The sequence below is a fragment of the Nycticebus coucang genome, chromosome 7 (genome assembly GCF_027406575.1).
Source record: "Nycticebus coucang isolate mNycCou1 chromosome 7, mNycCou1.pri, whole genome shotgun sequence".
NCBI lineage: Eukaryota > Metazoa > Chordata > Mammalia > Primates > Lorisidae > Nycticebus > Nycticebus coucang.
The window spans coordinates 75221236-75233215 of record NC_069786.1 but is presented as its reverse complement, the minus strand read 5'-3'; the positions used below and the strand labels follow the sequence as shown (position 1 = coordinate 75233215).

At 40.6% G+C, this 11980-nt stretch overlaps 1 protein-coding gene across 1 annotated transcript in view; it reads left to right on the top strand.

Moving 5' to 3' along the window:
- The window catches only part of TTN (titin), a 281643-nt gene that overhangs the window by 248317 nt on the left and 21346 nt on the right, over positions 1-11980 (top strand). Inside the window, 13 exon segments of the mRNA XM_053597943.1 lie at positions 225-521; positions 629-1216; positions 1313-1615; positions 1730-2026; positions 4258-4545; positions 4654-4953; positions 5202-5504; positions 5604-5909; positions 6023-7789; positions 8088-8381; positions 9071-9358; positions 9476-9775; positions 9876-11942. Coding sequence (XP_053453918.1) covers positions 225-521; positions 629-1216; positions 1313-1615; positions 1730-2026; positions 4258-4545; positions 4654-4953; positions 5202-5504; positions 5604-5909; positions 6023-7789; positions 8088-8381; positions 9071-9358; positions 9476-9775; positions 9876-11942 — 7398 coding nt within the window.

The following is an 11980-nucleotide window of genomic DNA, read 5'->3' as shown; positions in this document are numbered from 1 at the left end:
CACTTAATTTGAATTTGAATGCTATAACATGTAAGGACATAGCTTGGGGGAGATCTGGTTATCTCAGAAGCCAACATGGCTATATAAAAAGGAAGGAAGACTCAAATCAAAGAAAAAACATGACCTTCATTGAATAGTTTTCAACTTTAAATGCATGATGAATGCACATGGGAAAAAAATGTTGTAATAATTCTTCTCTTTCTTTTGATGATTTGTTTTCTCAGAAAAACCAAGCCCACCTGAAAAACTTGGAGTAACAAGTACATCCAAAGATAGTGTTTCTCTGACCTGGTTGAAGCCTGAACACGATGGTGGCAGCAGAATTGTACACTATATTGTTGAAGCACTAGAAAAAGGACAGAAAAACTGGGTCAAATGTGCAGTGGTAAAATCAACCCATCATGTTGTTTCTGGTCTGAAGGAGAATTCGGAATACTTTTTCCGGGTGTTTGCTGAGAATCAAGCTGGCCTGAGTGACCCGAGAGAGCTTCTGCTTCCTGTTCTTGTTAAGGAGCACCTAGGTATTCCTACTTTTATAGAGAGGCAAAATTTGAAATTGCTTGTGTTGATTTAAGTTGATTTTTAGAAACTCTTTTTCACCTTCACTTTCCATACTCTTATTTTTCAGAACCACCTGAAATTGATATGAAGAATTTCCCAAGTCACACTGTATATGTTAGAGCTGGTTCAAACCTCAAAGTTGACATTCCAATTTCTGGAAAACCACTGCCCAAAGTGACCTTATCAAGAGATGGTGTACCCCTGAAGGCAACCATGAGATTTAATACTGAAATTACTGCAGAGAACCTGACCATCAATCTCAAAGAAAGTGTTGCCAGTGATGCTGGAAGATATGAGATCACTGCCTCCAACTCCAGGGGAACAACCAAAGCTTTCATTAACATCATTGTGCTAGACAGACCTGGTCCTCCAACTGGCCCTGTTGTTGTTAGTGACATAACCGAAGAAAGTGTGATTCTCAGATGGGAGCCACCTAAATATGATGGTGGCAGTCAAGTTACCAATTATATTATACTCAAGAGAGAAACAAGTACAGCAACATGGACTGAAGTATCCTCAACAGTTGCAAGAACCACGATGAAGGTCATGAAACTGACCACAGGAGAAGAATACCAATTCCGCATCAAGGCAGAAAACCGCTTTGGCATCAGTGATCACATAGATTCAGCTTGTTTTATTGTCAAACTGCCATACAGTAAGTTGTCAAACTTTTCAAAGATCCCAGGTTCATTATCATATGTAGTACACGTTTTAAATGTCTGTATTAATCTTTTGGATTTCTCTTCTGTAGCAACACCTGGACCACCATCTACACCATGGGTCACGAATGTCACTCGAGAAAGCATCACTGTAAGCTGGAATGAACCAGTGTCCAATGGAGGCAGTGCAGTCATAGGCTATCACCTGGAAATGAAGGACAGAAATAGTATTTTATGGCAAAAAGCCAACAAAATGGTCATCCGCACAACTCACTTCAAAGTCACAACAATCAGTGCTGGGCTTATTTACGAATTCAGGGTATATGCAGAAAATGCTGCTGGTGTTGGAAAACCCAGCCATCCTTCCGAACCAGTCTTGGCCATTGATGCCTGTGGTATGTATTTGTCATGAGAACAGTTCTGACAACTTCAAAATGCAAATCTTATTTCTACAAAGCAAAATAATATTGGCATAAGTATCACTAATCTGCTTTCTCTTATTACCACAGAACCCCCAAGAAATGTTCGTGTCACTGATATTTCGAAGAACTTTGTTAGCCTTTCATGGCAACAACCAGCTTTTGATGGAGGAAGCAAGGTTACAGGCTATATCGTTGAGAGACGCGACCTTCCAGATGGCAGATGGACCAAGGCCAGCTTCACCAATGTTATTGAGACTCAATTCACTGTCTCTGGCTTAACTCAGAATTCCCAGTATGAATTCCGTGTCTTTGCTAGGAATGCTGTTGGTTCCATTAGCAATCCATCAGAGATTGTAGGCCCTGTTACATGCATTGATTCTTATGGTAAGCATTTTTAGCCTTCTGAATCCCATTGACTAATATTTTTCCTCTTCCTAGTTCTAATCTGTAAGATAACTATTACAAGTTTATAGTTATATTATATTAATTATATTTTTGGAAGAAAGTATGAACTATCTGGTTGTCTTAGGAAAATTCCTTAAGCTTTCCAGGCTCTTGACTTAACTATAAAATGAGAGAGTTGGACCTCAGGACACAGAAGGGCCCTTCCAACTTCAACCTTTTGTTTGAGTTGGTGCTTTCAGTCTATTTTAAATTGTCAGAATCAATAATTAAAACCATGTTTCAGTTCCCAAAGAATACTGCTCTTAAATAAGTGACAGACTAAACAGGGACTTTAATGATGATAGCATTAGCAGCAGCTACCATTTATTGGGTAATTTTCAGGAATTCTCTGCCTTAGTTCTAATATCCCTAAAATTAGCCCGTTGTATAAAAGAGATTAAGAGTGCTTATAGAACTTCCCCAAGGTCAACCAGCTCATCAGCGAGGGTCTGAGGGATGCAGTGAGGATTAAAACAGACATCAGAGCCCTCTCTGTATGACTGTTAGTCCAAAATAGATATACTTGACCACTGTGTAAAATAAGTGATAACTTTCCGTGACACTTTTACTAAAAGTCTTCCATTGAGCATTCTAGTGTCTGGTCTGACAGTGTCCATTCACTACCATCCTCATGCCAAGAATCCTAGGGCTGCTCTTAATGCATCAGGCTTTGTGGCCACTAAATCAGTACTGGTGAGACTGCGAAGCAAGTCAAATTGAGTTGTTTCTCAGTAGTTCTTACTAGTCTGACAAAAAATCTGTCCCATAGTATGTAGGCCTGTGAGTAGAGAATTCAGACTTCAGCGCTGTAATGTGAACTGTCCATGCTTGGATGAACTGGGAAGGGGAAGTAAAAAGAATAGGAGGTGGTCAGAGGAAGAGGAAAGAGGAGCTAGAATAAAAGAAAATGTACAACACTTGTAACTCGGTGGCTAGGGCACCAGCCACATGCACCAGGGCTGGCAGGTTCTAATCCAGCCTGGCCTACCAAACAACAACAATAAAAATAGCCAAGCATTGTTGAGGGCACCTGTAGTCCTAGCTACTTGGGAGGCTGAGTCAAGAGAATTGCTTAAGCCCAAGAGTTAGAGGTTGCTGTGAGCTATGACGCCATGGCACTCTACCAAGGGGACATAGTGAGACTCTGTCTCAAAAAAAAGAAATACATTCAAAAGGCACTTAGGGTGCCCATCGATCCACGAATGGATTAATAAATTGTGGTATATGTACACCATGGAATATTATGCAGCCTTAAAGAAAGATGGAGACTTTACCTCTTTCATGTTTACATGGATGGAGCTGGAACACATTCTTCTTAGTAAAGTATCTCAAGAATGGAAGAAAAAGTATCCAATGTACTCAGCCCTACTATGAAACTAATTTATGGCTTTCACATGAAAGCTATAACCCAGTTATAACCTAAGAATAGAGAGAAGGGGGAGAGGGAGGGGAGGGAGGGGGGAGGATGGGCGGAGGGAAGGTGATTGGTGGGATTACACCTGCGGTGCATCTTACAAGGGTACATGTGAAACTTAGTAAATGTAGAATATAAATGTCTTAACACAATAACTAAGAAAATGCCAGGAAGGGTATGTTAACCAGTGTGATGAAAATGTGTCAAACGGTCTATAAAACCAGTGTATGGTGCCCCATGATCGCATTAATGTACACAACTATGATTTAATAATAAAAAAAGGCACTTAGGTCCCTATGCAATTAATGCAGTGTTATTGGGATACAGAGATTCTTTACAGTCTTTTTTCCCCATCTGAGATAGAAGAGTGGCCTATAAAATTTAAATTTTTAGGTGGGACCATACCTATGGTGCATCTTACAAGGATACATGCAAAATTTACTAAATGTGGAATATAAATGTCTTAACACAATAACTAAAAAAATGCCGCGAAGGCTATGTTAACCCCAGTTTGATGAAAATATTTCAAATTGTATATAAAACCAGCACATTATATCCCATGATTGCATTGATGTACAGTTATGATGTAATAAAAAAATTAAAATTTTAAGATATGAGGTGAATAAGATTAGAACTTTATATATATTGTGCATATATATAAAATTTAATAAAGGCCAATGACCTTATTTTGAGATTGTTGGAACTATTTTTTTATCCTTATGATATTTTAAATATTTCTCATCTATTTTTCTTTCAGGTGGTCCAGTAATTGATTTACCTCTAGAATATACAGAAGTTGTCAAATACAGAGCAGGTACATCTGTGAAGCTCAGAGCTGGCATTTCTGGCAAACCTGAACCTACAATTGAATGGTATAAAGATGATAAAGAATTACAAACCAATGCACTGGTGTGTGTCGAAAATACCACTGACCTCGCATCTATACTCATCAAAGATGCCAATCGCCTTAATAGTGGAAGCTATGAATTAAAACTAAGGAATGCCATGGGTTCAGCCTCAGCCACCATCAGAGTGCAGATCCTTGGTAGGTGCTGAATACAACTAATGTCATATTTCATTTGCCTACAGCATCGTAATTTTAAATTAGTAGGCTTTCAAGAAGTATTAAGATATTTTGTTCTCTTATTGGCAGACAAACCAGGACCTCCAAGTGGACCCATTGAATTTAAGACTGTCACTGCTGAAAAGATCACCCTTCTCTGGCGGCCTCCAGCCGATGATGGTGGTGCAAAAATCACTCACTATATTGTAGAAAAGCGTGAGACAAGCCGTGTTGTGTGGTCTATGGTATCTGAAAATCTGGAAGAGTGCATCATTACAACCACCAAAATTATCAAAGGAAATGAATACATCTTCCGGGTCCGAGCCGTAAACAAATACGGAATTGGAGAACCACTGGAATCTGATTCAGTTGTAGCCAAGAATGCATTTGGTAATTCATGATTTCATTAGAAAACTAACACACAACAAAAAATTTTAAATAAATATAAACTATCCTGTTAGACTATGAATATGATTTAAGTAATTTTCTTTATGTCACATCTTATCTCCTCACCATTCTTTTCATAAGGTTTTTAATAAATGAAACTAATATTCTCGGGTAGGATTTGAATATAAAAAGATAGAATCTGTTAGTAATATTGATCCTTATAAATTATTTTCCTTTCCCTTTCTAAATAGTTACACCTGGGCCACCAAGCATACCAGAAGTGACAAAGATTACCAAGAATTCAATGACTGTTGTCTGGAGCAGGCCAGTTGCAGATGGTGGTAGTGAAGTAAGTGGCTATTACCTTGAAAAACGAGATAAGAAGAGTCTGGGGTGGTTTAAAGTACTGAAAGAGACCATCCGTGACACCAGACAGAAGGTGACAGGACTCACAGAAAACAGTGACTATCAATACCGAGTTTGTGCTGTAAATGCTGCTGGACAGGGTCCATTCTCTGAGCCATCTGACTTCTACAAAGCTGCTGATCCTATTGGTAAGTGCTCATCCATGCAGCATCTTCACCTACATTTTCTTCTGTGTGACTCAGTTGTACATGATTATGTAATTACTATACTGTCAATGGTCATTCCAGATCCTCCAGGGCCACCTGCTAAGATAAGAATTGCAGATTCAACTAAGTCATCCATCACTCTTGGCTGGAGTAAACCTGTCTATGATGGGGGCAGTGCTGTTACTAGTTACGTTGTTGAAATGAGAGAAGGAGAAGAAGAGGAATGGATTGTTGTCTCCACCAAAGGAGAAGTGAGAACTACAGAATATGTGGTCTCTAACCTGAAACCTGCAGTCAATTACTTCTTCCGGGTGTCCGCTATAAATTGTGCTGGACAAGGAGAACCCATAGAAATGACTGAACCCGCACAAGCCAAAGATATACTTGGTATGTGCCTATTGATGTTATCATTTTTAATGTGTTTATTAGAGTACTTCCAAAAATGCCTTCATTTTTCTTGCTTTTAAAATTCACTGTATATGTCCATTTTATATCTACAGAGGAACCAGAGATCGACCTCGATGTGGCTCTCAGAACCTCTGTAATAGCAAAAGCTGGTGAAGATGTGCAAGTGTTGATTCCCTTTAAAGGCAGACCTCCACCTACTGTCATATGGAGAAAAGATGAGAAGAATCTTAGCAGTGATGCTAGATACAACATCCAAAACACAGATTCATCTTCATTACTCACTATTCCTCAAGTCACTCGCAATGACACAGGAAAATATATTCTCACAATAGAAAATGGAGTTGGCCAACCAAAGTCTTCAACTGTGAGCGTGAAAGTGCTCGATACACCAGCTGCCTGCCAGAATCTACAGGTTAAACACGTTTCTCGAGGCACTGTCACTCTGCTCTGGGATCCTCCTCTCATCGATGGAGGCTCTCCCATAATTAATTATGTTGTTGAAAAGAGAGATGCCACCAAGAGAACATGGTCTGTCATGTCCCACAAATGTTCCAGCACATCCTTTAAGGTAACAGACTTGTCAGAGAAAACGCCATTCTTCTTCAGAGTTCTTGCAGAGAATGAAATCGGAATTGGCGAACCCTGTGAAACTACACAGCCAGTGAAGGCTGCTGAAGTTCCAGCTCCTATACGTGATCTCTCAATGAAAGATTCAACAAAGACATCTGTTACCCTCAGCTGGACCAAACCTGACTTTGACGGTGGTAGCATTATCACAGACTACGTTGTGGAAAGGAAAGGTAAAGGTGAACAAACATGGTCGCATGCTGGCACAAGCAAGGCATGTGAGATTGAGGTTGACCAACTAAAGGAACAGTCAGTCCTGGAATTCAGAGTGTTCGCCAAAAATGAAAAAGGACTGAGTGATGCTGTCACTATTGGGCCAATTACAGTGAAAGAACTTGTCATTACACCTGAAGTTGACCTGTCAGAAATCCCCGGGGCACAAATAAGTGTGAGAATTGGGCACAATGTGCACCTTGAGTTACCTTATAAAGGAAAACCCAAACCATCAATCAGCTGGCTGAAAGATAACTTGCCACTGAAAGAAAGTGAGAATGTCCGTTTCAGCAAAACTGAAAACAAGATTACTTTGAGCATTAAGAACGTCAAGAAAGAGCATGGAGGGAAATACACCGTAATTCTTGACAATGCAGTGTGCAGAAACTCATTCCCCATTACGATCATCACTCTCGGCCCACCATCAAAGCCCAAAGGACCTATTCGATTTGAGGAAATCAAGGCTGACAGTGTCATCATGTCATGGGATGTGCCTGAAGATGATGGAGGAGGAGAAATTACCTGTTACAGCATTGAGAAGCGGGAAGCTTCACAGACTAATTGGAAGATGGTCTGTTCAAGTGTTGCCAGGACAACTTTCAAAGTTCTTAATCTAGTCAAAGATGCTGAGTACCAGTTTAGAGTTAGAGCTGAAAACAGATATGGAGTGAGTGAGCCACTTGTCTCAAGCGTTATTGTGGCAAAACACCAGTTCAGGATTCCCGGTCCCCCAGGAAAGCCGGTTATATACAACGTGACTTCTGATGGCATGTCACTAACTTGGGATGCTCCAGTTTATGATGGTGGTTCAGAAGTTACTGGATTCCACGTTGAAAAGAAAGAAAGAAATAGCATCCTCTGGCAAAGAGTTAATACATCCCCAATCTCTGGAAGAGAATATAGAGCTACCGGACTAATGGAAGGTCTGGATTACCAATTCCGTGTGTATGCTGAAAATTCTGCTGGCCTGAGTGCACCTAGCGACCCAAGCAAATTTACCTTAGCTGTTTCCCCAGTGGGTAAGTGATTCAAATATATTTAATTCAGCAGCTGAAGGTGTTGGTAACAAATAAATCTAACACTGTTTTTCTTCCCTATGTTCTTATCACTAGAGAACTCATCATGTAAAGCAAGGGGAATGACTTTAAATCAGTCTCATAAAATAACTTAAACTTATTTTTAAACACTATAAACCAAAAAATTGAAACTAATGACAAAATGAGTTTAGGGGATTTATTCATTCTATTTTTCTTCTATCAATGATTAAGACCTGGTTACAGACTTAAGGATGTATTTAACTGCCTTATAATTTTTTAGACCCACCTGGCACTCCAGACTACATCGATGTCACCCGGGAAACCATCACACTTAAATGGAACCCACCATTGCGTGATGGAGGCAGTAAGATCGTGGCCTACAGCATTGAGAGACGGCAAGGGAGCGATCGCTGGGTCAGGTGCAACTTCACTGATGTCAGTGAATGTCAGTACACAGTTACAGGACTCAGCCCCGGGGACAGATATGAATTCAGAATAATTGCAAGAAATGCTGTTGGAACTATAAGCCCACCCTCACAGTCTTCTGGCATTATTATGACAAGAGACGAAAATGGTAAGCACTTACAACTGATTTCCAATGTCACGAAGGACATTCACATTTTTAAAAAATACTTTGACTCCTGGTCAGTAAAATGGGAACAGAATCATCATTTCACACAGATTATGCAAGGTTGCTATGTAGATGAATTTGGTCTTTCTACCTTTCAGATGAAGAGAAGAAAACAGTAATTGGCATCAATTGTTTTTACTCTATGATTTCAATCTATTCCCATATAAAAAACCTGCAGAAAGTACAAATGAGATTTTTAGCTTTGCAATTTTAGCTACTTATACTAAATAAATAAAAAGGCCTTCAAGAATAACTGCCAATGTTTACCGAAGGCATTAAAGTACAACATACATACCAACAACACGATCATCACAGCTGAGGGCCTCTCACAGGAACTTGTTTGAATACTCAGTAATATTAAGTAAATGACCTGTAAATGTTTCATCTCTTTTCTCATAGAGCAATGCATAATGAATAATATGACAGACATAACAAAGGAAATAACCTAATGAAAGAAAAATGTTTAACTCTATATTCTAAATTCTCAATTACTAATCCTACTTTTAAAATAGCCTTTGGCACCACAGTTAGAAGCCATTACCTTTTCAGGTTTTATGATATAGAGCTGATGAAAAATCTATTTGTGTATGTCTTTATTAAGCCAACTAATGAATAGCCCTTTTCTTTTATAGTTCCACCAACAGTAGAGTTTGGCCCTGAGTACTTCGATGGTGTGGTTGTTAAGGCTGGAGAAAGCCTTCGAATTAAAGCTTTCGTACAAGGACGACCAGTACCTCGAGTAACTTGGTTCAAAGATGGAGTAGAGATCGAAAAGAGAATGAACATGGAAATAACTGATGTCCTTGGATCCACCAGCCTCTTTGTTAGAGATGCTACTCGGGACCATCGTGGTGTATATACAGTGGAAGCCAAAAATGTATCCGGTTCCACAAAAGCAGAAATTACAGTAAAAGTCCAAGGTATTTTGAAAATAGTTTCCTAACATTATAATTTATGAGACTTGGATTAGAGACCTGCCTGACTGTATTTCAATGGACAAGGGAAAAGAAACTTACTCTAGACCATTTTTCTCATAGATACACCCGGAAAAGTAGTTGGGCCAATAAGATTCACCAATATTACTAGTGAGAAGATGACTCTGTGGTGGGATACTCCACTCAATGACGGCTGTGCTCGTATCACCCACTACATCATTGAAAAACGGGAAACCAGCAGACTTGCTTGGGCATTAATTGAAGATAAATGCGAAGCCCTCAGTTATACCGCGATGAAACTAATAAATGGCAATGAATACCAATTCCGGGTTTCTGCAGTTAACAAGTTTGGTGTTGGCCGGCCACTTGAGTCTGACCCAGTGATTGCTCAAATACAATACAGTAAGTTGGCATTTTTACTAACTAGTACTGTCATAAGATTAACTTTCCAAGCACACATGCCTAATTGGACCTGGGCTTTGTTCTTGTTTTCACTTCACAGCTGTTCCTGATGCCCCTGGCACTCCAGAACCTACTAATGTAACAAGCAATAGCATCACCCTGACTTGGGCAAGGCCAGAATCAGATGGTGGCAATGAAATTCAACATTATATCCTTGAAAGAAGAGAAAAGAAAAGCACACGATGGGTAAAAGTGATCAGCAAACGACCCATCTCTGAGACAAGATTCAAAGTCACTGGTCTGACAGAAGGCAACGAGTATGAATTCCATGTCATGGCTGAAAATGCTGCAGGAGTGGGACCTGCAAGTGGTATCTCAAGACTAATTAAATGCAGAGAGCCTGTCAGCCCACCAGGTGCTCCTGCAGTGGTCAAAGTGACAGATACATCAAAGACAACCGTCAGCTTAGAATGGTCCAAGCCAGTGTTTGATGGTGGCATGGAAATAATTGGATATATTATTGAAATGTGCAAAGCTGACTTAGGAGACTGGCACAAGGTGAATGCAGAGGCATGTGTGAAAACAAGGTATACAGTCACTGACCTACAAGCAGGTGAAGAATACAAATTCCGAGTAAGCGCTGTCAACAGTGCTGGTAAAGGAGACAGCTGTGAAGTGACCGGCACAATTAAAGCAGTTGACCGATTAACAGCTCCTGAGTTAGACATAGATGCAAACTTCAAGCAAACTCACATTGTTAGAGCTGGAGCCAGTATCCGCCTCTTCATTGCCTACCAAGGTAGACCTACCCCAACAGCTGTGTGGAGCAAACCAGACTCTAACCTTAGTGTTCGGGCTGATATCCACACGACAGACTCCTTCAGCACCCTCACCGTGGAAAACTGCAACAGGAATGATGCAGGGAAATATACCCTAACTGTGGAAAACAACAGTGGTAGTAAGTCAATCACCTTCACTGTGAAGGTGCTTGACTCCCCAGGACCACCTGGCCCAATCACCTTCAAGGATGTGACACGGGGATCCCTTACATTGATGTGGGATGCCCCTCTCCTTGATGGTGGTGCCCGAATCCATCACTATGTGGTAGAGAAACGTGAAGCAAGCCGCCGTAGCTGGCAGGTTGTCAGTGAAAAATGCACTCGTCAGATCCTCAAGGTCAATGACCTGGCAGAAGGCGTCCCATACTATTTCCGTGTTTCTGCAGAAAATGAGTATGGTATTGGTGAACCCTATGAAATGCCAGAACCAGTCGTAGCCACAGAACAGCCTGCTCCACCTAGGAGACTTGATATCATTGACACTAGCAAATCCTCTGCAGTCTTAGCTTGGCTTAAACCTGACCATGACGGAGGCAGCCGGGTCACTGACTACCTGATTGAAATGAGACAAAAGGGATCTGACTTCTGGGTTGAAGCTGGTCACACCAAACAGATGACTTTCACAGTGGAGCGCCTTGTTGAGAACACTGAGTATGAATTCCGTGTAAAGGCCAAGAATGATGCTGGCTACAGTGAACCCAGGGAAGCCTTCTCTTCTGTCATCATTAAGGAGCCCCAAATTGAGCCCACTGCTGACCTCACTGGAATTACCAATCAGCTCATAACTTGCAAAGCAGGAAGCACATTTACCATCGACGTACCTATCGGTGGTCGCCCTGCCCCCAAAGTTACATGGAAACTGGAAGAAATGAGACTTAAGGAGACAGATCGAGTGAGCATCACAACGACAAAAGATAGGACCACCCTGTCTGTAAAGGACAGTATGAGAGGTGATTCTGGCAAATACTTCTTGACCCTAGAAAATACAGCTGGTGTTAAAACGTTTACCATCACAGTTGTGGTCATTGGAAGGCCAGGTCCAGTAACTGGCCCTATCGAGGTCTCATCTATCTCAGCTGAATCCTGTGTCCTGTCATGGGCTGAACCAAAAGATGATGGCGGTACTGAAATTACTAATTACATAGTTGAAAAGCGTGAATCAGGAACAACAGCTTGGCAGCTTGTCAATTCTAGTGTCAAACGCACTCAGATTAAAGTCACTCATCTCACAAAATATATGGAATATTCTTTCCGTGTCAGCTCCGAGAACAGATTTGGTGTCAGTAAGCCTCTAGAATCAGCACCAATAATTGCTGAACATCCATTTGGTAAGAAAAATAAAAATAAAATCATATTGTAATACTAT